A 27696-nucleotide genomic window follows, 5' to 3' on the forward strand; every position below is an offset into this window, starting at 1 on the left:
TAGGTTTCTTTTTTTTCCCCCTTAAAGATGATAGAGCTGTTGGATAAATAGGAAACTAAGCAGGACACTTTGCTCCAGCGGAGGGCAAGAAGTGAGTTAGCAGGCTCCGTCTCTACCCTCATGCCTCTGAACTGTGAAGAGCAGCAGGAAGGCTTGTTCCACCAGGGATATCAGGCTCCAGTATTAGAGCAGACAAGCAAATAGCACATGTGAATAGTTGCAGTTTATTTCAGGGCATCCCGCAACAGCAGCAGGAATTAGTCATTACAAACATTGGGTCACAAATGGAATCGAGCAGTGACACAGTGCAGTGATCTTCACGTGGTCGTGACCACAGAAGCACTCGCAGGCAGTTCCTATGATGGTTGTGAAGGTAGAAACTTATCTCCAACACGTTTTATAAAAGAAATGGTGTTGCATTCTTTGTGTTGCAATGGCAGTGTGAGGGAAGGAGGAAACCAAGGGATCTGGCCCTCCTGGGTCTTGCAGAGTGCTCCAGCAGAGCACACACTTGCAAGGAAGATGCATTTCATGTGGGCGAGACCCATACTTCCTTCCTCAAATAAGCCTTTGTAGCCGAGAGAAAGTACAGCCAAACACCCAGATGTGCTCTCACTTTCAGAAAGCAAAGTGCAGGGTAAAGGTCAGCAGTGCAGAACACAGCCCCAAACCCTTCATTGTGCCCTAAACACAGCACAGGAGTAGGAATAGGAAATCATCTTCCATACCTGGGGCCCTGTGCACTGTTATGTAGCACTATCGACTTTATTTTTTGCTTAAAGTTGAGGTACCCTATTGCTGCATGGGCCTGGGTGCTTCCTGAAGCCACACAGCAGTGACCACAGGCCTGATGCCAACTGCTATCCCTGCAATAATGTCTTTAACCTGGTTCAGTGCCCTACTGGGCATTTAGCTTCAGCCAATAGCACAACAGCGTAGCAGCAGGAAAGGATCCTGTGATTTAAGTCTTGAATGGTTCTGCACCATTGCTGCTCTGCATGTGCAATCCACAGTTTAACTGCCAACCCAGAAGAGCCAAGAAAAGCTTGCAGCCTCATTTAAAAAGAAGTGCCTTGAGTAAGAGAATTGAAAATACAGGGATTATGCCTAATGAAGTACTAAACCAACAGCCAGGGAACTACCACCCGCCCTCTTAACTCAGATGCTGCTCTGCAGATAAAGATAAGCTGTAGCTGAAACCTCTAAGGAAACAAGAATTACAAGTGCAAGGCTTTTCCAAAAGCCAACCCCACCACTGCCCTGTGCAGCCAAGTCAGAGCCACAGCCTGGTAAGTGCCACTACAGAACAAGCTGAAACATGGCTCTCCTGAGGATGGGGAGCTTCAGCTTAGCCCTTCCTGCTCACCCAAGGGCAGAGCAACAGCTGCTCAGAGCACTGACCACTCACAAAGCTCAGTCTGCCTGGCGTACGCAGCTCAGGAGTCCCACTGCCAGCAGGGAAAGCAGCTTGGGGGAACCAGGGTCCGAGAGAGAAGAGCCCTTGGTCCTGCTGAGGTAGATATGGCAAGTCTTCCCCCATCACACAGCACTTAGAATCAGTCTACCCATGGTTAACTAGGTGGGAAACCTTGTCATAAAAGGAAATTGAGTTCATTAAACTGGCCGCTCCCCCCCATAAATACATGCTGGCTGCAACCAACGACCGTGTTGTCTCTCAAGCACTTTTTTCCCCCCAAGAACTCCCAGTATTATCTTCCCTCCAGCTTTACCAGGCTCTAAAGGTAATTATAGGACTGTTCATTTTACAAGGTCTCCCCTCCTGCCAGTTTGGACAACTGGGGCAACATTTGCAGTTTCCAATCAACTAGAATGTCTCCAGACTCCCAACACCACTAGAATACAATTGAGAGAGGTCTCAGAGTGACATTGGCCATTTCTTGTTACATCCTGGGATGAATCCCACTGGGCCCCAGTCTTCAAGGCATCCAACTGGAGCAGCCAATCCCACACTATTTGGGGGTCTGCTGGGAGTTCATTGTTCCTGCAGGCACAGTGCTCCTAGGGTCCCAATCAGTGTAGAAGACAGAGGCAAAGAAGGCATTAAAAGCCACTGTTTTATCTGTGTTCCTGTTTGTGAGGCAACCATCCTTACTGAGTAACAAACCTTTTGCTGTTAACGTCTTTTAAAAAGCCCTTTATGTTGTCCCCCACAGTATTGGCCAACTTCATCTCTAGCTGAGCTTTGGCTGCATGGATCTCCTCAGCTCTCTTCCAGTGTCTGTATATTTTCCTTCTTTTCCCACTTAAGCTGCAGAAAAGATCCCTGCTTAGAGCCAAGCCAGCCTTCTGCCTCACTTCTTTGACGTCTGCCACTTGGGAATCAGCTGCTCCTGTGCTCTTAAGAGGCAGTAGCCCTTACGAAGTGACTATCACTGATGGACCTCAATGCCTTCAGAAGCAGATCCTCTGAGGGAGGCCTGAAGTTTGCTCTCCCCACATCCAGCATCAGATCTAAGCTTCCTGGCAAATTAATTACTCAACTGCTCCCTTTCAACCAGCAAAGTCTTTTACCTCTGCCTCTGATACCCCTCAGCCTCTGCTCTCAGCAGATGAAAGGTAAAAAGAAGCGCCTGATCTGTATATGCAAAGCACACAGGGATCAACATGCGGTGGGCAGGACAAACAGAGATACAGCACAGCTAGAACTGTTCCCACACACAGGGCAGCTGTGCTCATGCTTCAGCCTAACAGAATCCAGCTGCTCTAGAGAAAAGGCACTGTGTGAAGATCTGAAGTCTTCCACAGCTGCTTGAACAGGCTGCATGACAAGTTTAGGATCAGCAGAAGCTTTGAGGGCAGGTAAGGCCCCAAGAGAACAGAGCAAGCAGGAAGGGAGCCAAGGACCCCAGTTTGGCATCTGTCTGGTGTCTCCTGTGTCACCTTAGTCTGGGCACAGAGGGCAGAACTGACCCTCACTCCAGGTCCCCAGTGGGCACAGGGGGACAGACTCCACATCCATTCCCACCTCTGTGTAACCACACAGTAATGCTGTGGCCTACCTGTCACTACTGGGTACGCAGCCCACTGTGACCCAAGGGCACTCTTGAAGGCCAGGGGTTGTTTCTTTCCAGTATACCCAGTACCCAGGTGTGCACAGCCACCCTCACACACAGCCTTTGTGCCCAAAGGGAATGACCAGATGTGTGAACAACCACATGGTGCATGGGAAAGACACTAGAAACACTGTAGGGGGACACATCAACACATCACCTGCACCATACAGCACAGTCAGAGCAACACTACCCTGCTTCACTGTGCTTCCCCCTGTTGAGCCACTCACCGTGCCAGAAATAAAGGGAACAAAGAAACAAACCAAACAAACCAAAACACTCTGGAAAAGTTCTTTACCATAACATAACTCGTTCCCCCGAAACAAACAAACAGCCAAGAGAATACATAAGCAAATAAGGCCTAGCTGAGGACATTGGTGCTCTCGGAGCATGTGCTGCCTGAGAGCTTCTGGCTCCTGATATGAGCTTTCTGATGAGGGAACTCTCTCCTTGAAGGGATGGAGCTACTATTGCCTTCATGAACAAAGAACAGGGAGGGGGAATCCAACAGAACAGAACAAAAATCAAATCCAACCTCCCACTACAACTGCAGGGAAAAAGAAAAAAAGAAAGGTTATTTCTACACAACCCAGGGGAGCTGATCCCACCAGGACAGTTTGCTGGGTCCATCTGCCCAGAAGGATTGGAAATGCATCCCAAGCCTCCACACCACCCATCGCTTGTACCAGAACATTCCCATGCATATCCCTATGCTATATAATCCCCTGGCAGGTTTCAGCAGCAACCGCTGCCATTGCCAGGGGCAGATATCACTTTTCTGCGTGTTCCTTCTCACAATGGCACAAGAGAATGAAAACAGCTTTGCAGTTACATTTGCTTCCTTCTTTCTGTTCCATTTTATGACTTTTTTTTTTTTCTTTTTTAATATAATATTTCTTCTGGAAGGAAACTCACTCCAGAACTTCACATCCTTAAGGCTTGTGATGCCTGTTTACCAGTCAGGTTCCACTGGACAGCTTATTTGACACAACTCCTCCTCTCTTCTTTTCCTTCAGGTCCACGTGGCTGGATGGGCTCTAAGTGGAATGCAAGGGGATGACGAATTTGCAGCCGAAGGGTGAGTGGTAGTTTATTCCCACTTCCTGAAAGACCTTCTGGGGAATGCCAATGTCACAGAGGTACACACGCCCTGCCCTCTCACCCAGGGGCAGGGGTAGCCCCAAGGCCAGCGACCACTTGGCATCAATGCCCTGCTCCATTTCGCTTATGGGAGGGTCTATGCTGAGGACGGGTGCCCGGTTCTGGTTGGCCCAGTCCACAACTGCTTTGTACCAAGGCTGATCTCTCAGAAAGGCATTTTCGTGACAATCCAGGCAGTTGATCACTAGGTCAACAGGGGTATCGGGGAGATCTGAAAGAAACACAAGCACTGTGAGCAGCGAGGAGCAGCCTCAAACCTCAAGCTAAAGCTCAGTGCCCTCCTTCCTCACACTGTGCTGCCTGCAGAGTCTCTTCCATTTTTGTCTCCATTACCCTCAGTCTTTTTCCACACAGTCTGGCCTCACAGGTTATCACTGCTGTATTTCTGCAGAAGACACTGACATCAGTATTTCAAAGCTCTGTAACTCGCTTCAGCAGCCCTCAGATGGCACCACTGAGCTGGCTCTCCAGTCCAGGCAGCTTAGGAAAGCAGGGAACTTCTCCTTCCATTAAAAATGGAGATTTTTCTAATCTGCATGCTGAATAAAAAGCATTTTGTTCTGAAGTACATCTGCTGGACAGCAGTTTGTTTGCTGCAGTGCTGCCTGTTTCACTGAGCTCACTTGGCCTCCTTGTACCCACTGTCTGCTGCATTACCTCCTCACAAAGCATCCAGTTAGAAAGCATCAGTCTTCACACAGGCACATAAGGCCCTGGCACCACAACCACAGTACAACATATTGAGCAGTTTCACATTTGTTACTCCCAAAAGCTTTTAACAAACTAGGTCTTATATCGGTGCTGGTGAAACAACAGAGAGAAACAAGCTCTCTCACAACCAAGTGCTAAGTATCAGCTTATTCTAGAGCACGCTAAGATCTGAGCTCTGACAGCCAGCTCAGCAAGGCTGCATGCATGGTGCGAAACAGCAGTTTGGATGCTCATTTACTAGTAGTTTCAATATGCTGAACAAGGCAGGCCGTTATTCTAAGAGAATGGCTGGTCTGACTCAGCTTCACACAGCAGCTCTTGTGTTTGTTCAGACCGGAAACATCTGTACCAGCACAACTGCTCCACTGTTGGACCTCTCGAGCCTCTGCCATCCCAGCAGCCTCCAGGCACACTTCTGAATGCCACTAGATGGTGCCACTGGCACGTGCAGGCAGCACCAAACTGAACAGCACAGATATCTGCTATCACCTGCACTGCTACCCACTTACCTTTGACGCTGGACACCTGCTGGCCTTGTGTCTTGCTGAAGAGGTTCAGCTCGTTGGTAATGGACTCCAGCATCTTGACGAAATTGGGCAGGAAAAGGATGACGTGGACGTCGTGGTTGGAGAGGTGCCGTCCACAGCTGATCCCCTGGGCCCCTTTCACATGGGGGCCACACAGCAGGGCTACCGTGGGCCGCTGATGTACATTTTTCGGGTTCAGCCTAAACAAAGACAAAAGAGGTATGGTAAAAAAACAAGGCAAATCTTCTACCTTTGCAATGCTAGAGGGAAAAATAATAATAACAATAATAAAAAACAGCAAGATGCAAATCAACAGGTGTTTTGCAAGCCTTCCGCTTTCTCTGAAGAGAAAGGAACCCACACCCTTTTGCAGGGCTGACAGCAGAGAGATGCTCTGCTTGCAGGTTCACTTCAAGATCCCTTTGCACCCATGGCAGAGAGGTGGTCCCAGCCTGCCCTGATTCATCTCACAGCCAGCTTATACTTTCAAAGCAGGGGACATCTCCACTGCTCTTACAGCAAGCCTGAATTTCGTGCTAATTTACTTTTAGAAGGCTTTTTCTCCCCCCTCTGACTTTGAAAAGCAGCTCTGCAAAAACCACAATAGCTTAACAGTTTAAGTTGTGAAAAATGAGCACTCCAAAGGCAGCACAAGTGATAGTACAAGTCATACATCAGGTTTTTAGCTGAGAGGGTCAGAGCTGCCTGGTAGGTCACCACTTGCTGCTTTAATTCAGTCAGGATCTGGAATGCAAGTAAAGCACTCCTGCACAGAGACTGTTAGGGTTTACCTTCCGTTTCAAGAATAAATCATTTGGACCTTCTACTAACAATCTAAGAATACGTGTGCAATTGCCTGGTCACATCAACAGCAATGCTAAGGGCAGGCACTGAGCAGCTCTCTTTGAGTCAGTGTGTGCAAAAAGTGACAAATGCTCTCCAATCTTGCTAGCAAACGAGGCCCACCAAAAGGGCAAACGTTCTCAGTTCAGTGGTCCAAAAGGAGAGAAGACAGATGGCAGCTGTCTCCACCTGCAGGACCGCTGTGCAACAAGTGACAGCAGGCACCTACAACACATCTACCTCAAAAGCAAGCTCTCTGCCTCTTTCACTTATCCCCATTCAGAGGAAGAAGGTAGCAGAAGCAAGATCTTCTCAGAGAGGGCAAACTCCCAGCATAGGTGATGAGTGTTACCTGTTGGGTCCCCCGAGCAGGCTCAGAGCCATCTGACTTGCACACACTCCTGTCATCTCCAGCCTCCGCTCCAGGGTCAGCCCATGTTTTTCAGCAACTGACAGCAGCTTTTTGTGAAGCTCGTACGACACGCTGGGCACAACCAGCCCGGAGTCTGGATTTGAGGAAGAAATAAAGAGAAAAAGCTTCAAAGAAATGGAAAACAAACATAACTGAATGCTGCAGTCTGTTTTTTTTTTTTCCCCTGACAGCAGTTAGAATAGACCTGGTAGATGTTATAAAGAGCCTGCTCAACCCAATAATCCAAGTGAGAGCATCACATGTATCCCACCTTGCCAGCTCAGTTTGCAGCCACCACAACTATTAACCCAAGGGATAGTGAACCCACTTATCCCCAGATACTGAGAACAAATTCTGGAAGTCTCCAGTTAGGAATACACTTGCTTAGCCAGGAGTTACTACTCTGCTTAAAACAGTTATTCCTATCGTGTCAGTAGCACAGGCAGCCTCCTCTCAGTCACAAGACAGGCTGTAAACCAGATACTACCCACATTACACTTTCTTGCAGTAGGTTCCTGGATCTCTACCAGTTCCAATACACAGCAAGCCATCCCCATTTGCCTTGTAAGCATCCCCACTGCCTTGGTGGTGCCATGTCACATCATCTGTCTTCAGACACAAACACTGAACCGTGATACATTGGAGCAGTGAAGGAGCGACACAGCTGAAAGAACAGTGTCTATAGAGGAATTCTTCTCAGACATTTGACAGCCTGGTCTGAGAGCCAGGAAATGCTTCAGCATGTGGATCAGGGGAAAAACAAACAAGAGAGGTTTTGTTAAGCCATGAGAACAACGCCTGCAGCAGACAGCAATACCATCACTCCAGCCTGCTTCCAACAGCAGAGTAGTGTGGAATCAGCAGGTGAAAGAGAAACAAAGCTGAATAACTCTTCAGGCCAATTCATTGCACACTCCTCCTAGCAGGGGAATCTGGTGCTGGCTTCACAGAAAGAACTCTGCAGTAAACTGCTCTGGAAACAGGGGATTTCTTAACACAAAAAAGCAGCTATGGGAAGCCACAGCAATTTTTTGATGGTGTGCTGAGCAACACAGGAAACTGGGAATAGCTACTCAAGGCCTATGGAGATAGAAGTACAAAACATAAGTATCAGGTGAGAAAAACTGCTGCAACAGCATGATAACCTCACGTATATTTGGCCACAGAAACCAGACTCTCTATTCTAGCTTTTCTCTGCAGCTTATGATTGCATCCTTTGGTCTGAATTTGATAATTAGCCCCATGCAGGATTACAGATACAGGCTGTTCTGCCTTCCACACACGCTCCTACAAACCCTGGGGATCCTGAACCATCTCCCAGCTCAGGAGCAGCACAACTCAACTCCCTCCCTGTACAGGAGGAACACAGCTGAAGCAGGAACACTGCTCCCAGCCAGACAAGCAATCCCAGCAGAACCACATGAGAGCTTCGGTGCCTTGAACTATGTTACAATACCAACTGTTTAGAGAAGGCAGAGAGTTTCAGTTTCTCTGCAGACTTGCTTTGCTGGGAATTCCTTACAGGGCTTCTTTCCTCGGAAAGAAAAGCTAAGCAGAAATACTGAAGGCCTAGCACGAATGCTCAGCAGCAGTACCAGCTCAAAACAGAGCTGCAACGGCATACACATCCGCTCAGAAAGGAAACCTAACAGTTACTCACATGCTTGAGCAGAAAAACAGCATGAGAACCAGTTGTAACAAGCCACTGCCACATTCAAATGAGGAAAGCAGTGTGTTTTAATTGCTAAGAGCTGTCGTTTGTACTGCCATGTTTCCCCAGGGTGCAAGGCACAAACAACTGCGGAAATAGCAGGTTTTTGCATATCCTGAGGTTTTCAGAGCACAGGTGCTCCTGTAAGGTAACAGGGCAGAGCAGATCACACTGGATGCTGGGCTGAATCCCTATGACTTTCATCTCCCAGCCCTGCAGACACAGAGGGACCAAACTTGTTCAAGCACTTGACCTTGCATGCTAACAGCCCATTAAACCACCTCTGCTAACGACCTTTTATTACACGCAGTGCACATGGGAGCATGCACACTATCAAAGTCATTTTGGAGTCTTGATAGCAGCCGCCAAACGTTTGGAGTCATAAGCCACTAATAACGCTACGCCTGTCCCACTAGTCACGCACCTGCCCCGTGTTCACACACCCTCTCAGCCTCCAGTGTCACGCAAGGCTCAATCCCATCCCGATTCCTGCTAATTCATCGGGTCTTGTTTTTCAAGCTTGAGGGAAGAGTTGGAACGTGTGACCTGAAGTCAGGATGTCACTGTGCAGTGGGGCAAGCCACATCCTCTGCTAATACGGAGCACACGACTTGCAGAGCTCCTTCTGAACCACAAGCTCCTGCTTCACCATGGCACAAACTCCTCAAACCAGAAGGATGGCAGAGCCACCTCATATTCTTTATCTATCCAGTGCAGCGTGGCCTCCTCTTCAACTGCTCACACCTCTCTCAATAACTTATTTCAGGACACAAGGTGTTATAAGCACACCTCTGCCATCAGCAAGACAAAACCCAGTGCCCAGTGGGTTAATGCAGAGGGAATTGCTGGCACAGGATGAACTCATGTTCAGCACTTGGCTTGGGCTACACTTTGCCCTCATTGCTCCCTCTCAGGGGCAGGCTCCAATGCCAAGAGAACTTCCCTTCTTCACACTCACGCAAGGCCTGACCTGTTCGACTGGCTTATCAGAACCAGACCGAGGGAGTTAAATAAACTCTGACAGAAAGCAATCAAGGAGGCAATGGGTAAACCCACAAACAATAACACTACTGCAACAGAACTGAACTCCTGCCAACTTTAATTATGTTTGGGTTGGACAGTGCGTCTTCATTGTTTGGTAATGAAGGTAATAAAAGAAATTAGCTCTGGCCTTTTAATATTAAATAAACGTATTCTACAGCTGCCTGGGAAAATAAAAGGGGGGGGGGGGGGGGGGGGGGAGATAAAGCCTGAATAGTTCTATGACACGCAGAGCATTGCTGAAGCCTGATTAAACACGAAGCTCAGCCTATGGGCCATGCTCTGTCCTGTGCACAACGACTGCAGACCAGTTACCTCCTCCAGCTTCACTATGCCATGCTACACACACAATGCTTGGAGGAAAGAATAAATGCCAGCAGAAGGACTGAGCTAATAATACCAAAGTTATCAAAAGGTTTCCCCCAACAAGCCCAGAGCTACACTGCTGAACAAGCCCCAAACCTGTGCTTTCAGCTGGACAAGAGAGAGACAAGAAGAGATGCTCAATCTCCATCTTTTACCCAGATAGATGCTCTCCAGCTAATAGAAGAATTCAATGCAAGCTGCCTGAATGGAGGACACAGTCCTAGACTTTGGATCTCATGAAAACTATACACAAAAGCTCTTCCCCTCCAGCAGCAAAGAGCACCAGGCTCCACTGCTGCTCAGCTCATGCTCAAAGATGCAGTTACCTGCAGAGGACATAACCTGCATCCACGTGAGGCAGGTTGGATATCATCAGTTTGCTAGCTGCCTTGTGAAGGGTGTAAAGTTGGAGCCACCTGCCTGCAGACTCAGGAAAACATAGTTATGTGCCCCACACGTTATTCCAAACACATGCAATTGCATGAGGTGAACTTCATTTGCACCCTCCTCAAAGATCCCACATCATTCAGCACACAGTCACTGCAAGGCAAGGCAGCTACCCACGGGCTGAAGCATTAAAACTTACAGAGAGAAGAGTCAGTCAAGGACACGGCACAGAAAAGCCACACTGTCATCATCCACACAGAACACTCAGGCTCAGTTCTGCAGGCTGACCCTGCTGCATCAGCTCTGATTGCTGCCTTGATTTACTATGAAGCTTATTCTCCATCTCCTTAATGTGTGGAAAAGGAGTTTCTTGCAGGACAATTTGGAAGTCTTGGTAGGGGAAGCACAGAGAAAGAAATGCATTACCAGTAGTGCAGAGAAAGAAAGTAATACCTCATCTATCTGGCAAACAGCCCTCCTCTTTACTCTGTGTGCTGTCTCAGCAGTACCCACTGCTTACAAAGCCAGACTTCAGCTATGAGCCTGCTGTGTGCATCAACAACCCCTGCTCAGTGTGGGAAAGAAGGTAAAGTGTTGTGGCACACAGGAAATTTCAGCCTAGTTTGATGGCCGCAGGCCAGATGAGGGAGATTTTAATCCAGTTTAATCATCATGAACTGAAACCTATGGCATGCAGGTTGCGTGTAATAGCAGTGATTAAAGGTAAGAGGAAAGAAGAGATGAACTGTAAAAAAGGAACCATTAAGAGACACAGACATGACTGAGATTATTAGAGTCACTGATGACAAACCTACATGCTCCACCCTACCACAAATGTCTCTAGGCTAAAAGATATCAGCACATCATTGGCTTGGTGGATACTGCTGAAAAACCTAATCCCAAAACACTGCTGTTTTGAACACAGCTAGCTTTGATGCTGATAGCAAGTAGGAGGAACAGAGACAGGCCAGTGCCAACGGGCATTTAAGCTCTAACCAGACAGCTCTGGAAGTAGACAACTTACACCTAACAGAAAGGAACAGCAACCTGCCCTTCCAGGGAGGCAGATGTCCGTGAAACAGCTGTGCTTCCCTTTTTAAACATAATATAATAGCAAACAGACAGATCAATAGCTGCCAGCTCCAAGGAATAAAGAGCAGTTAATATTTGGGAGTGATTCACCTGTATAACTCCAGGAATGGGTACAATTTAGCCACAATCAAAGCACTGCTAGGCTTTGAGCTTCCTGTTTTCATTTCTGTTTTGGAACAGATCCGGACCTTCATTCCCTGCTTCCTCCACTATAATCCTTACCCCGTAGCTCCAGAACACTGGGCAGATGCCCTCCACCACTCTGCCTCTGTGATACTTGCTTCCTCTTCCACACCTCCCAGCACAAGTTTCCTAAGTCAGCTGAGCAAACCTCAAAGCATTTCGCACTGTGGGAAGACACTTGCAGCCTACAGCACACCACTCAATTCTGAGATGTGCTGAGCCAGGAATCCACGTTAAGCTTATCGTGAAGAGCTGTTCTCCCTGCAAAACTCACATTTCTGCAATTATTTCATGGATATATCGTATACAAAAGGTAATCAAAGGAGAAAAAGGGGGGAAAAGGCTTGACTGCTTGGCACCATAAGACTGACACTGAAAAAAGCATCCTGATGGGATGCAGTGCCTTTTGAGCTTTGCTTACATCCTTCAAGGCTCAGTTTCTTCCAGTCAGTAGCAAACATTGAGACTGGAAGCCTATGGAGTGACAAGGGGTGGATATTTAGCTCGCTGCCAATGACCACCAGCATCATTTTGTGTTATTACAGCAGACAGAATGATTATTCTACCAGCCAAAGCTCTTAAGATGATCATCTTCAAGGCTGGCCAAGGGAAAAAGAAAGGCTGAAGTACTTACTTCCCCTATAGCTAGAAAGGGCTTTTTGCAAACAGCTGGAGTGCTTTCTGTGAAAAAGAGAACCCTTCAGGAGTCCAGATACAATTCTAAAAAGGAAATTCAGAAGCAGAAAGAAACCTTAGCGCAGATATATCCAAAAATAATGGCATTTTGGGGCTCCTGGCACTCAGCTGACTTCAGCACTGCTGCTCTTTGTAGCTTAGCATATCCCCCTTTCAGCTGCTAAACAAAGAAATCCAGATTTCATCAAGTGACAGCCCATCATCGCTCCAAGCATTCTGAATACCCTTCTGTCCTTCTCACTACAAAAAGCACTCGACTGAAAGCCAGGAACAGCAGGCAACTTACAACTGTTTACAAAAGCTTTTGCTAGCTAGCTGGTAGCATTTCCTAAGCAAAAGTAAACTTCCTCAGCTAACACAAAGAAAACTGCCCTCTGTGGGGAAAAATACATCAAGATACACAGTGAAGGGATGCACAGTTTGCAGGGCTGTGAACGTGCCCTGCACAGCACAGTGAAAAGGGAGCTGTAGTTGGCAATACCTGTTGTGTAACATGACAACTTTTCTTCCAAACAGATCCAGAATTCCATACGGGAGACTAATCACCCAGCAGCAGCTAATGAGGCTAGCAAGACCCTGCAGCTACAGAGAGAGGGTCACCACTCTCCCTCTGCAAACTTGCCAAGAGCAAAACAAAACAGCAGCGCTTTCACAGGGCTGCTCCGTTGTGCACACTGCAGACAGGGTGCCAAGAGTTTCCATAGGAAACAATGGAGTTCAGCAAATGATTTCTTTTCCAACCTCTGAATTTCCACCCTGAGGTTTGCTGGTTACGGCACAACAGTTTTCCTCCCAGGAATTATGCTTCTAGAAAATCATATCAGCTGCACTTCTCCAACAGTTTGGTTAGCCTTTGTTTCGGTCTAGACATACGTAGAGGCTCTGTCTCTTCCAAAATAAGCCAGCTGGAAGATGAATTGACAGATAACACGTTTTAAAATCCTCACACAAAGGAAGAAGTGCTTATTCACACATAGTACAGCCCATTGGGAGCCTCAAGCCACAGGGTGCTGTAGCAATACTGAAAGCTTGCACAGAATTAACGTGTTATTGCTTAAACTAAGCAGAAAGGAAAAAAAAGGCATCAGAAGCTATTAATACAGATCTGAACCACTTCTGCTTCAGGAAGTCTTGAAGTTGTCAAACATAGCAGATCAACAGGAAGGCGGATGCCACAAAAGGAAAACTCAGATATCATATCACTGCCTAGCAGAACCAGTAAGAAAATGACGTTTTTCTACAGAAAAGCAGCAAATCACTGTGAATGAATCAACTTCCTTCCAACAAGTGTTTCACACCCCAGATGGAGTTTTTCTGGGTAGAGAAAGAATGATGGGCTAAGGACCTGAGCACACTCACGCTCAGTGGTCAGACTGCCAGGATCCAGCTATTTAGTGCCCCTCTACAAAAACATCTGGCATTTGATTTTATGCTGGTGTGAAACAGCTGCCCTGGGGTGCCAAAGCTCCTTCACTGCTATGGTTGGAAGACCCAGAGCTGTTTCTTTTTACACCAATGGCATTAAAAGTTCCTTATAACCACATAATGATGACGCACCGGAATAGGCTGCCCAAGGAGGCTGTGGATGCCCCATCCCTGCAGGCATTCAAGGCCAGGCTGGATGTGGCTCTGGGCAGCCTGGTCTGGTGGTTGCTGACCTTGCACATGGCATTGTGGTCCTTTTCAACTCAGGCCATTCTATGATTCTGCGATAGAATACTTGAAATCTCCTGCCTTCTATCAAAGAAAGCAGGAATTATGGCATGGCTCCCATCAAAGCATGGTTCCTCTTCAGTTTCCATTCCTTTTAATCCAATCTTCAGTTTCACTCCTTACTGCAGAAAACTTACCTTGTTGTCCTACCTGAATATTTCTGATCTCAGAAATATTGCAAATAAAGGCTACAGACACATAAGAGAGACACAGATCCAACCTTACATGAGTGAATGTACCACACTAAGCTGACAGACACCAGATGTACCCCAGCAAAGCTGCAGAGCTTGCACCCTTATCATGAAGGGAGCTGGCATACCCGTGCAGAATTCTTTGTTAGCATTCTGGGGTACCACAATCCGTCTGTAGACTATGGGCTCTGACTCCAAGATGTTCTCATCGTGCCGATAGCGAGCTGGCTTTTCATTCGGGGTCCCACGGGAACGGGTGCCGCTCCTCCTCTCGTAAGTCTCAATCTCCTCAAACACAGCTGCCTTGTCAAAAAGGGCCAGGTTCCCTTCAAAATCAAAATCAGTGTCTGGGATTTCATCAATGTCGTCCCCGAAGCACTCGTCATCTTTGCTCTTCATCTGCCCGTTTTTCAGCCCGCTCTTCTTTGGAGTCACCTGGTTTGGATGGCGGCTACTGGATGACCCTAAACAAAAATAAAAGCAAGTTTTATAAGGGAGGACAGCTCACATTTGGTGTCTACTGACCAAGGAGATGCTTGTTTCTCAAAGCACCCGCAGACCTCATCTTTGGTATTACTCACGCTGAGATAAGCTAACAAAAAACAGAAGAAAAGGCACCAGGGAATAGACTTTCAGGGACTTTCCTTTGGCAAGACTAGAAAAACAAGAAAAAGCTTGCCCACAGTAGGCAAACCAAGCGTTTCTACTCATTTAATTCAAGATAGGGTTATGTTAGTGATAAGATAACAAAAGAGCCCTGGTCTAGGACTACCTTATTCCTACTACATTGGGCTTTTACCAGAGTAAAACCAACTATCCCCAAGCACCCTTGTTAGCTCCGAGTCAGATAACAGAGGTCCCTGCAGCAACACAGCTAACTTCTCTAAAGGGTTTATCCTATTTATCCTAACCTCGCTGTATCTCTAACCATAGCACAAAGCCACTACAAAGCCACAGTTATTAGTACAGTGGTCAGCATGAAACTCCAGATACAGCATGGTGCAGTCAGCAGCACCAAACCTCATCAACACTCTACTTCTAGAGTCTCAATAATAATTGGATGTCATTACTAACTATAGTAGGTCGCTCATCTATAGACTCATTTTCAAGCTGCTGGAGACTACATAGTTTATTTCAGTAGTTTGTTCTCACTCAGTTATACACCTTTCATCAAGAAGCTACTTAAGCATAGAGAGCATTAGGGAAGAATTGCTGGTAACAACATAGAGGGAAAGGACAAGGCTCTCCAGCAAGAATTACAGTATGGGAGCTGCAACCAGTTATTCACATACAGTTTTAAGAGAAAGGTTTTACTAACACATGATTTTCACTCTCTCCCCCTCAGAGGGAGGATTCCCAAACCAAAGTTAACACGCAAATCACTCCAAAGCTGTACACAACTTGGCATGGAGCTGGCAGACATTGCATTCAACACTGCTGCTAACAGCAGCACAAGAAACACAAACCCAGGCCAACACAACGGGCCAAGTCTCCAAATGTTTCACTGACTGCAGGTCAAAGCAACAGACTCAAAGTTCACATAAACGAGAGCTTGCACTGAACACAATGAGAAAACAAGCTCATTTCTTGTGTGACTGTCAGATGTTAGGGCAGCTCGATCTGTTCCTGTTATCCAACAAGAGTCCTTACACTCACTGCCAGGTTTTTCTCCAAACTACTCTCTCCTCTACCCTCAGATGACCCAAAAAGCAAACTGTGGGGATGGGCAGCCCAGCCATGCAGCAGATCCAGGGGACAGAGGCAGCTGATGTGAGCAGCGTGTAAATGCTGACTGAATGAAAAACTGCATTAGAAAAACTGCAAGAACAATGGTTGGAAAGCTCCTCGGGCTCCCCTGCAGACACCGTGAATGGGAGCCAAGACCATACCTCATCAAAACGAGACGTGCCAGCATTGTGCTGGGCAGCTCTCTAATCCACACCGATGGATGCCAGCCCTGAAATACTGCTGACCCCACAACAGGCTGTCTTATTATAGACTGCATAACCACCCACTAACAGGGGCTGCAAGAGGCTTCCTACCGCTCCAAGCAAAGTTAAGTGGTGTTCCTCTTACTCTCTAGATGGGCAAGCTGGCACCATCGAAGGAAAAGGGCTGAAAAATTGCACAAGGGGAGGAAAGGGAAAGCTCAGGCTAACAGGAGAAGTACCAACTGCCTTCCATGTTGCTGGTGTGACATTATCCCCGGCCCTTTCCTGAAAGCTGCTATTCACAGCCCTGCTTGCTTCCACAGCCTGATCCCCATCCTCTGCCAATCAACCACAGCAACTCAAGAGCTTTCAGCTCAGCTCTTTTCAGAGCCACTCTCAGAGCCTCTGCTCTGCGTGCATATGTGCACAGAATATTAACAAGAACAGCACATCTCCACATCAAGTTAGCAGCTTGACAATGCAAAGAAAAACACCTCCCTCTAAAGACAAACAATACTTCCCAGGCTTCTGGTTTGTTTCTTAGAAGAAAAATCTTTTATGTATAGCACACAAGCAAAATGTAAAGCCTCTATTGAGTTGGCTGCCTTCCTGGCAGACCCCTGCAGCTCTCAGCAGCAGCCCTGGCATGCACAGCCCCGCTCCAGCACAGCACATACCCTGTTGTGCAACATGTAATCTGTGCTGCTGCTCAGTGCTTATCAACTGCTGTCACACATGGACTCCAAAGGCAGAACTTTGTCCCTGACTTGGCACACTAAGGGGCAGCAAAAGGTCAACTTGGAGCCATACTAAGCATGGGCACAGTACAACTTAGTGCTAGATGACATCTCAGCCCATCCTTGCCTTGATTCCTGTAGCCACGACTACCTCCATCACACTGTGGAGAGACTCATACATTATTTAGCCTGCTCTCCAAATAACATTCCAGAGGGTAAGAGTTCAATTTTTCTCCCTCATTGAGCTGAAAATGAAGCCAAGCAAATAAGAACCTACTCCTAGCACCTTGCTCAACCTGTTTTAAAAAGAGTCTGTAAAAGAAAATTGGACCCACTGTTGTGCTTATGTCAAACTGAAGCAAGCTGTTGGTGGGTTGAAGTAGTTTGAAGCCCTCACTGCACACCCCAGACCCACTAGATTGCTGTTATGTGAGGTGATCTGGCCACAGGCACTGCCCAGCAAGACTAAATAAAGCAGGAGTTACTGCAAACAACTGAGGGTAGAAGGGAAACAGAAAGGCCTGAAGGTGGCTAAGTTCACCAAGGAGAACATGCCCTCCCCCTCACATCATCTTCAGACAACATACAGCCTTTGATCTCCTTGTTTAATTGGTCCTGTGAGTTTGTTTCTTTTCCATGCATAAAAACAAGGGGGGAAAAAAATCAAGTCGTATATCCTGATGCTGTAATAATTGCATGATGAAGATGTGGATATATATAGCTGAGAGGGCTTCATGGAAGAAAATAAATAAATAAAAGGTGAAAACCAAAGAACATACCCAGTTTTGGCACAGCATTAGAGCTGGCTGAGGAGTTTTTTAAACAGGAATTAGAATAGGGACGTCTGGCTTTGGTGTAAGGATTGAATCAGTGCATCTCATTCTCATTAGATGATGTTGTGTTTTTAACAATGCAGCAAAAAGCACTTGTAATTACTCATAGGGCAATGCTGTAATAGGTTTCAGTTAAAGCATGTATAACCATAAGAGTTTCACAATATCATAATTTGGTTCTGGTTCCTTTTAGAGGAAAAAATGAGGCTGTCTTTTGGGCTGTTTTCACTAAGGAAAGATAACAGGAGTTGGGAAATCATTCTAACCAACATCATCCAGTCCTATCTTTTGCAGCATTTGATGCTGATGAAGCAGAACACACAGGCTGTTCTTCACACTGAACAAGGATGGGCAGCGTTAAACAACAGTAAAACATGGCAGAACTGTAGTGCAACTGATCTTTCCATTCAGCTCACACCCCACAATACAACTTGCCCTTTCTGTTTTGCATTAACAAGTAGAGCAGAACTTCCCACAAGCTGTTGGATATTTTCTCTGCCCCTCCTCCTGACCACCAGCCCACAGGGCTGGAGAGTGTAATGAGTAGCACCTGTGTTCTTCAGCACCTGTTGTTCCTCTGCACTGTGTCCACATGTCTTTTTCCCTGTTGTCCCCCCCCAAACATCTGTTCACTCCTATTCTCATCTCAACCCAACCTCTAACCTCACACCAGCAGAAAGAAAAGGGGGAAGAAGAGCTCATACTAGCTTTTATGGGCCAGTAACAACACCATGAGCACCTCACAATCCTCCCAACCTGCAGCACACAAAAGCTGCCTCGGGCTCCCACTCAGAATGCCCTGCAGAAGCCAAGGAATCCATCATGCTCTTGATCTGTAGCTGATCATGTGCTATAACAGACAGATTTGGCTGCATGAACATTCTCATTAAGTTCTGCATGAGATCACACCACCACTATGAAGGAATTTAAGACAAGTGCAAGACCCCTGGAAGATCCATACTTGCAATACTTTGAAGCACGTGTTCCGAACTCTCTCCTCACTGTTTACCTTTCTCTTTCCCAGACCTTTTTGGTGGCAACACAAGTGTAAAAGCAAGTAAAGAAAACTCTGGTTTGAAATATTCTTGCTGAACAAGGGCATATATTGCAGTGGTAACCCAGGCAGGAAGGAAAGTTACAGGTGAACAAACAGACTCACAAGAATTATGCCTTCGACGAAAGCCTTTAGATTGATTCAGCGTTTCCATGTGCCGATCCATATAGCTCTTGGAGCACTGCTGCTGTGGGGAGATGATAATATCCTGATTCTTCATGTCTGTCCTCCTGGGGATGTTCTGTGGGGCACTGCTGGAGTAGGGCTTCTTAAACATCTTCCCAGTGCCATTCTGGCTGGGCCCTACTTGGCAACCAACCCCAGGGATGCCTGTGTCTGCCTGCTGCAAGTCCCCACATTGTCTGCTGTCCCCTGGCCCTGGGATCTCCAGAATCTTCAGCTCAGTAATGTCACCTGCCCTAAAAACAAGAAAAGAAAACCAGTCGTTCAGATATTTAACATTCCAGTTACTTCTACAAACAAAAAAACAACCAACACTGTACACGGGATTGGTTAGAGGTTTCTTTAGGTGCAATTAACAGTGGAAACAAGAAAAAGAAGGACTTAAATAATCTGGCGCATGCATTCCAGATACCAAAACATTCAGCTGAAATCACATGTATTAATAAAAACCTCAGTATTTCTGTGCCGCACCTGGATTGTGTTCAGGAGGTTTTGTTCTCAGCTTAAAAAGGAATCAATCAAGCAAAAATAATAAAAAAATAAAAGGCAATCAGCACAACCTTCCCCAAAATCTGTATTTATTTAAGTGTTCCTAGATAACAATTATCCTCAGCCTGGAAGCTATTTTTAATGCATATCTACATAAAGCTATCATTAAATTAGTGCAATTCACACTTGGACATAGCTGGCACTTGCTGCTTCATGAGGAGGATGATATAACTAATGTAGCAGTGAGCCAAAACATAACAAAGAAGTGGTTACAAAGACCTCCATCTGGACCGACTGCAAGACATAAATTAGAAGTTAGAGTCTTCCATTTCCAACTTAATAAGTATGTGTCCAAATGGGATTCAGAACTGACAGCAGGAAATTAACAAGCACCTGCTAAAGACTTCCATACCTCCTATGGGAAAGGACAATGACCAAACTCCTTCAAAATGCAAGTTCTTTAGGAATAAGAATTGATTTCCTGATGTTAGTGCTTAATCTAACTTAAAATATATATATCGGTGACTTGGAGACTTGACTTCTGTATTATGAAAGGTGCACTGGAAATAGGAAAGTGTCCATACACAAGTCTTATTTATTCTTTTCCCGACCCCAGTGTTACCAGGAGCTGGTAGGAATGAGCACAAGGGAATGACCACAGTGCTGCTGATTCAGCATCCTGCTCCCAAACTCACTCTTGTCTACGCAGAGGAAGATTTAAGGCAAAAAGCCTTTGCAAGGGGGAAAAAACCAAAGCAAAACACCCACCCAACCCTCACCTGGAAAAGACACAGGAGACACTGGGACCAACACTAACCTGAAAGTGACTTCTGGCACGAGGCATTTAACCCCGTTGTGGAAGGGCCGCGTAAGGGAGATGGTCTGGCTGACCTGATCCACAGCAGACACTCGCCCCTGGTAGACTCCCAAGCTCTCTCCACAGTTAATTGACACGATGCTTCCAAGCCAGTCCGTAGCCATATTTCTGGTACACAATTGCTGCAAAGAGACACAGGCCTGGCTGTGAGAATACGCAGACATGACAACCTGAATCAGCATCAATCACATCCCCCATCCCACACGTTGGCTCCCACCCAGGCTCTGGCTTCATCAGCTTCTCTCCTCTTTGTGAGCTGGAAATAACATCTACACGTACACTAAGGATCACACTGAAGCATAAATCCCTGGACAGGGCTCTGCTTAGTACCCTGACTTTAACCATATCACCCTTTGCTTAACTGAATCATTTTGCAGCAGATTTTGCAACAAGCAGCTTTGAAGTACTATTTTTAGTATCCAGTTTTGCCTGTGTACTTTCTCTCCCTGTGACTTCAATCAGGGAATTTATCTTCCCTCTGTACAGACAGCGAGGAGAACAGCTTGTACAAACTGGTGAGAACACTGAGCCCTGCATGTAGAAACCAAACCCAAACACCTTCAATCAGAGAATCACAGAATGGCTTGGGTTGAAAAGGCCCACAATGATCACCCAGTTCCAACCCCCTGCTGTGTGCAGGGTCACCAACCACCAGCCCAAGCTGCCCAGAGCCACATCCAGCCTGGCCTTGAATGCCTGCAGGGATGGGGCATCCACAACCACACTGGGCAGGAGGGAACCTTTAAGGGAACAGACAGGTAAAGAAACACATAGGAAACACAAAGGTGCACTGCCTGGTTACACCTTCATCCCCATGTAACTCCCTCACAGTTCTGATGCTTGACCCAACTTGCATCAGCACTCTTTGAAGCAGCTGAATGCAACGTTTGATCCCAGACTTTACTTTCCAGACAAACAATAAAGGAAGATAACAGGCTCGCTGCCATCACAGCGCTACAAAAGGCTTAACAAGCTGTCAGGAAAAACTAATCACTGCATGTATTTGCCTTTCTCTGTGGGATATTTGCTCAGTTTATGGACACGTGGTAGAAAACACAAAGGAAGAAAGCATAGAATGTAGCCTAGGGAGATTAACATCAATACATCCCAGGTCCTTTTCATTCTCTCCTTTCTGTTCTGAGCTTCTCAGAAAGAAGAAAGCCACTAAGAATAGCTGGGACATACACATGATATTGGGAAAACCAAACCAAACTCTTCACTTTCTTATTTGTATTTATATTAACCCACAACCATAAAGCAGTTCCAAAACACAGATAACACATCAGGGCTTCTAAAGCAAAACCAGAACATCCTGAGTTAGACACAAAGAGAACTCCTGAGTCCAGCTACTCTCACTTTATGGGCACATCATTCACTAGGAAGGCGCTACCCATCTAGTCAAGGAATTACTCAACCACGTGTGAGAAACGTGAGCACGGCTGTTTATTTACACACATGCACAGGCAACCTTGTCTAATTCTCTCCCTCATACTCTTCATTTCTGCTACCACAAGCAGCAGATACCTTCCATTTCCCCACATCTTATACTTAAGATACACGGTAGTGATGCCCCATCAACTCGCAGCGCTTGGAAAGAAGCGAGCACAGCCTTAAAGCATTGGACAAGCAGCTGGATGTACACAGGGCTATGGAAGAAAGAAGAGGGGAGGCACAAGGGGGAGGCACAAGGGGGAGGCACAAGGGGGAGGCCCAGGGGCCGCCCCCCGCCCCAGCCCCTCGCATTGCAGCCCATCCCAGCCGCCCTGAGCACAAGGCCCCGCAGGCCTCAAGGCCCGGTAGGACCGAGCGGCGTCCCGCCGAGCTCTAGGCCCCACTCCAGGCCCCACAGCCCCAACCACTCCCCCAGTCTCCGGAACGGCTCCGGGAAGGGCTCAGCGCTACGGCTCGGCCTCAAAGCAGCGACGGCCGAAGCCCAGAGCCCCGAGGCCCGGCCCCGACCCACCTCACAACCAGCTCACAACCAGCCGCCGCTCGCCGCCCGCCGCTGCCTCCCCTCACGCCTCAGCGACGTCCGGGATGCGTCACTTCCGGTCCCGCCCGACGGCGCCGCTCTCACCGCCGGCGGACAACCATAGAGAGGAGCGGAGTGGGAAGAGAGCGCTCTGCGCATGCGCGGTGGAGCTTCATGGGAGCTTACGCAATGTGCGCTCGCTACGCTGAGTGGCTGCGGTGGCGTTACGTCAGCGGAGCCGTCGCACCTTCGGCGGTGGCACGTGGTGGGATGGTGCCATAGAATGGCTTGGGTTGGACGGGATCCCCTCCATGGCTTCCACCGGGAGTGCTGGCACACCTCCATCACCTCCACTACCCCACCTTCCCCACCCTCCAACACCTCCATCACCCCACCTTCCCACCCTCCATCACCTCCTCCCAGCCCCGTTATTGTGGCCCCTGGTGAGGATGAGGAGCCTCAAAGGACACAGCAGGAGGAAGGCTCCTCTTAGAGGGTACATTGAGTCAAGCCTTGAGCCTGACCCCCCTGCAATCAATAGGGATGTCTGCAGCTGGGTCAGGATGCTGAGCCCCATCCGTGCCGACCATGAGTGTCTCCAGGGTTGGCACTGCACCTTGATGCTCTCTTCCAACCTTAATGTGATCCATCACCCACAAGCTCCCATCAATGTGAAAGGCTCAGTTCAGTCCCCCCCCCCCCCCAGTAAAAACCCAGGTGCAACCAGACCTTTACGGACACAGCTCTGATCCACATCCCCCTCCCAATGGAATGAGACCAGCAAAATGCACTGAACTATCACCTTTATTAATTAGAAAACCTGGGCAGCTTTTACCTGTTTTTCCCTGACTTTCTATGCAGGACACAGAAAACAGGTAGTGATGCTCCATTTGCCAGGAGGATTTGCCCTGCAGTCCTCATTTTATTAGTCATAATGCATAAATCTATTGCAAAATAAGAACGAAGAATAAAAATAAGCAGCATAATGCATAACGTGGAAGCTGAGAGAGTTTTACCGTGTCTCTTATTGCTTTGTGTCCCTTCTTTGCATTCATTTGGTGTTTCCTAGGAGGCTTCTCATTAGGAGGCCAGCTAATTCCTTCATGTGTGAGCAGCACTACTTATATAAGTATATATTTCTAGTAGTCAGGCTGTCACCAGCATGTAGATGCTGAGGGATTCCCTGTGTGGAGTCATTTCAGGGCCCTCATCCTGAGCATGGCAGAGGGATGTGGATGCCTGCAGTGAAGCATTGGGAGCAACTCTATGCAAGAGGTGCGAGTCCTCAACCCCACAAGGCTCGGCTCTCTCCTCCCTCCTCACGCAGAGCTCTTGGTGGGGAAGCGTTTCTTCATCTGGAAGCACTCACACTGCTTGTACTTCATGGTCAGCCCGTACTGAGGGGTGATGTCCACCTGCTGCCCAGGGGCCAGGTTGATCTCCAGCTGCTGCAGGATGGTGGTCAGGAAGAGGAAGACCTCCCAGCGCCCGATGGACTCCCCGATGCAACGCCTCTTCCCCAGGCCAAAGATCACCACCTTGTCACCCTCTGTCCTGTTGATTTCGGTGCCTGCTGCATTGAGGAAGCGCTCGGGATTGAAGGAGGAGGGGTCCTTCCAGATCTTCCTGCGGTAGAAGGGAGAGACCTGAGCAAGGTGTTGGGGCCAGGGGCCAAAGAAAGGCTTAATTTCCCCATCCTAAAGCCCTCTGCTGAGCCTCTCTTCTTGATCCACAGTGCTGGCTGCACGTCAGCCTCTATCAGCTCAACCCATCAGCCTCTATCAGCTCAACCCACTGACACCTCCACTTTGAACTCTCATTGTGTTTGCCTGCGCAGATACCAGGGTTGATTGAACTGGGCACACAATTCCAGGATGCCCATTTCAGCTGAAAAAGGAGCACAGGAATCAGGCAGGAAGGATGGGAACCAGATTTATCCTTTATCATTCTCCCTGCAAAACCTCTCCAGCCTGGCTGCACTGTGGGATTTCCCAGCACCTCAGCTAAGGGACTTAGCTTAAGGACCTCAGCTTAAGGGACCTGGATATGGGGAAATGCATTCCCGTGTAGCACAAAGCTTCTGACAGCTGGCCTGGGACCCCCTTCTGCATCCACCAGCCATCACGTTGCATTTATGACCTGCTCGGCTTTGGCATGGAGTTATAAGGATGGATGTGAGTGATCTTTGTGCCTGGTGCACCCAATTAGGAACGCTTTGGTGTACTCACTCGTCGTGGTTCACTTGCCACTGGTTGATGAACACGCAGGTGTTCTTGGGGATGAAGTAGCCATTCAGTACAGTGTCTTTTGTTGTACTGCAAGAAATACAGGAGGGGAAAATCAAGAGGAGACCCACAGCTTCGTGGCGACCTCCAAAGATACAAAACCCAAACAGTGCTCACCTATGTGGGATGGTGAAGGGCAGAAGGGAAGAGTGCCGGAACACCTCCAGGATAAAGGCTTCTGTGTAGGGCAGCATGCTTCGGTCAGACAGTCGTGGTCTCCTCTCCCGGCCAATGATCTGATCTATGGGATATGAACAGGAGGAGCTGGTTGGGGCCAGCCCTCAGTGGAGGTCCCAGCCCTGGAGAAGAGGGGTGACAAACTCACCCAGCTCTGCCTGAATCTTCTTCTGGATGTGGGGGTACAAGGCAGCATACATCACGCACCAAGACAGGGCGGTTGTCACGGTGTCAAAGCCTTGATAAGCACAAAAGAAAAGCGTTCAGATGACAGAAGAAGACAGGCGAGAGGATATTTGCAGATCCCAGCACTCTCAGTGCTATAGCTGGTGACATGCAGCCAATATTTGCCTTGGAGCAGTTCCACCATCAGCCACCGCTGCAAAGCCATCTGCTCTGAGCCCCATGGTCCTTCCAAAACCCCAAGCTTCAGATCCCATCTGCCAGCAGCAGATGGGGCTGCACCCACGGAGATGCCCTCACCTGCCCCAAAGAGGTCGTTGACGATGGAGATGATGCTCTTATCAGAAGGTTGGACGCGAACATCCCTCCCTGTCTTCTTCTCCTGGCACTGCCCAATCAATGAGTCTGTGATGTCCCGAATGTGCTCCTGGGAAGAGCCAAAGGGTCAGAGACACGAGGGCACATGGGATGGGGAAAGATGGAGGCAGTGAATGCCTGCAGGAAAGCAAGGAGCAGTGAGATGGTTTGAATGTAGGGTGGTCATGTGTGGAGCCAGGAGTTGGACTTTATGATGCTTGTGGGTCCCTTCCAATTTAAGATATTCTGTGTAGGTAACAAAGCCAACCCAAAGGGTGAGGAGAACTGGAGATGTGCTAGGGAAAAATCAGCAGCTCTGGGAGCCCCATCACATCCTGCAAGCAGCAGAATTAGATGTGAGCTTCTTCCATGGCATCTTGGTTTCATCAGGCAGAAGGCAGAGCAAAAGCTTGAATTCTGTGCCATCTTTCAGAGATGTTAATGAATGGGATCATGACAAAGAGAAGGAGCAGTGAAGCAAGGGGAAGGTTTGCCACAGAGCAGCACCCAAGCTCTTACCTTATCAAAAGTGGTGTAATGGTTCTGGACAATTTTCTCTATGAAGGCATCGAAACGGGTATTGACATCCTTAAAAGTAGCCATAGCACGGTTGGGGAGGTACCGGAGCAGCGGGATGAAGTCAGAGGGGTTGCCAGCAGCAGCCACATCCCCAAACTCAGTGTTCATGTTCACCACGCTGAGCAGCTCCTGGTCGTCATGGTCATAGCGCTTGCCAAAGCAAATGGCGCAGATGACATTGGCCACTGACACCACCAGGTAGTTGTTGGGGTTGAAGGTTTGCTTCTCCTCCATCAGCTGCAGGAATTTGGTGACCAGGTAGCTGGCCTCAGTGGAGACATGCTCCTCCAGGAGGCAGCTGGAGGAGGCCGTGGGGCTGGCGGCGATGGAGAAGGTCTTCAAGGCATTCTGTGCCAGTTTCCTGCGGGCTTTCCACGCATCCCCGCATTCATAGCTGAATGCCAGGCTGTGGCCATTGGAGACATACTTAAAGCTGGGCAGGTCGGGGCGTCCCATGAAGTCTTCTGCTTGCCTCACCAAGGCTTGCCTGACGGTGTCCAGCCCGCTGAGCACCACCACGGGTCGGGAGCCGATGGTCACCTCCATCACATCCCCGTATTTGCGGCTCATCTCAGTGAGCACCAGGTGTGGGTCCTTCCTCAGCTCCAGCACATTACCCAGCAGTGGGAGCCCACGGGGTCCTGGGGGGCTGCGCAGCCCCTTGGGTACATTCTGCCGGCGGGTCTGGGTCAGCAGCAGGAGCAGGCAGAAAGTGGCAGCTGCCACCAGCACCTCGGTGGATGAGATGAGACCTGAGCTGCTCACCTGTGCCAATGCTGCCTGCGGCCCCGCTGCCATCTGGAAGTGAACCTGGGGGGGGGAGAAAGTGCTGATGGAAAGAAGGGTCCTCCACCAGATACTGGGGTGTGAGACTGTGGGGTGACAGTGACCCCACACAAGCCAGCGAGACCCCCTCGCTGCCCAGAAGCGATGGCTGCAGGTGGGATGATGGAGGGCTGGGGATGGGAATGCTCACCTCTGGCTGCTGCTGCTGCTGTCCCACGAGGGCCCGATCCTGTCACCAGGTACCCGCTGTCCGTCCGAGCCTGCTTTATATGCATCGCCTCCCGCTGCCATTGGCCGGGGCACCTCCCATCACGTGACCCGAAGCTGAACTACGGCCAAACTTTTGTACCCCCCCCCAACCCCCCCTACCCCACCTCCTCCCCGGGACCCCCCTGGTTCTGCGGGGGGGGGACACCTGCACGGAGCCCCGACGGGGCGGGGGGTGCCGGGGCGGCACGGCGTGGAGGGCGTTCGCGGCTCCACGGGAGATTGCGGGGACACCGGGCGGGGGATCCGGAGGTCCCACGGGGAAGGCAGTGGGGGGGACATCGCGTGCGAAGCGGGCGGGAGGTTTGGGAACCTGCAACGCCCCGGTCCCTGCAGTCACGCTACCGGGGAGGTTCTTAAAGGAGCCGCATCCCCACGCGACTCCGCGAACACGCGGGGGGCGGCCGCAGCCCCCTCCTCAAGCTGAGCTTCACGCTGCCGGCCGCTCCGCCCCGAGGTGGGGGTCCCGAATCCAGCCCCTTCCCCACGCTTTGCCCTCGGGGCTGGACGCGTGGCCGCCCCACGGAACTCACGTCGCGGGACTCCCGTCCCAGTTAAAGATTGGCCAGGTTCGCGTGAGAAGCGATCGTGCCCTCCGTGCCCCTCTGCCCCCAGAGGGCACGCAAGGGGGGGTTGGGGGGGGAGGTGGCGAGTGAACAGCACGGGGCTGCGGGGAGGAGGGAGCTGCTATTTGGAGGGGGGACACAGAGGGGACCCACCCCCAGGCGCTTGGGGACATCGCGTGCGAAGGGGCCGGGAAAAACGTGGGACGGTCACTCTCTGTCACGCTATGGGTGTGTGGGTGGGAAATGGCTTTTAAAGGGCCAGGGCGGTGGCCCCACGTCCAGGACCCGGCCCGGGGTCAGGGAGGCGCCGGGTCC

The 27696-nt window shown here is 49.0% G+C and overlaps 2 protein-coding genes across 4 annotated transcripts; both read right to left on the bottom strand.

Annotated features, from left to right (window-relative positions):
- Positions 1 to 201: 201 nt before the first annotated feature.
- EDC3 (enhancer of mRNA decapping 3) lies at positions 202 to 22253 on the bottom strand. 2 transcript variants are annotated; one of them, XM_015872680.3, is made up of 7 exons: positions 22173 to 22253; positions 20150 to 20331; positions 18766 to 19079; positions 14234 to 14569; positions 6666 to 6819; positions 5453 to 5670; positions 202 to 4443 (listed from the first exon to the last, which is right to left on the bottom strand). In XM_015872680.3, exons 2-7 carry the CDS (start codon positions 20311 to 20313, stop codon positions 4109 to 4111), a joined length of 1521 nt encoding a protein of 506 aa, XP_015728166.1. In that variant the 5' UTR covers positions 20314 to 20331; positions 22173 to 22253; the 3' UTR covers positions 202 to 4108. The 2 variants fall into 2 exon arrangements, with proteins under 2 accessions (XP_015728166.1, XP_085372031.1); XM_085515905.1 differs by lacking the exons at positions 202 to 4443; positions 5453 to 5670; positions 6666 to 6819 and adding an exon at positions 12949 to 13106.
- Positions 22254 to 23066: 813 nt separating this feature from the next.
- LOC107318671 (cytochrome P450 1A4) lies at positions 23067 to 26838 on the bottom strand. 2 transcript variants are annotated; one of them, XM_085514908.1, is made up of 7 exons: positions 26749 to 26838; positions 25703 to 26572; positions 25127 to 25253; positions 24792 to 24881; positions 24584 to 24707; positions 24410 to 24496; positions 23067 to 23807 (listed from the first exon to the last, which is right to left on the bottom strand). In XM_085514908.1, exons 1-7 carry the CDS (start codon positions 26821 to 26823, stop codon positions 23501 to 23503), a joined length of 1680 nt encoding a protein of 559 aa, XP_085371034.1. In that variant the 5' UTR covers positions 26824 to 26838; the 3' UTR covers positions 23067 to 23500.
- Positions 26839 to 27696: the final 858 nt, after the last annotated feature.

The sequence above is a fragment of the Coturnix japonica genome, chromosome 14 (genome assembly GCF_054131305.1).
Source record: "Coturnix japonica strain WE chromosome 14, WE-NBRP24, whole genome shotgun sequence".
In the NCBI taxonomy this organism is placed as follows: domain Eukaryota; kingdom Metazoa; phylum Chordata; class Aves; order Galliformes; family Phasianidae; genus Coturnix; species Coturnix japonica.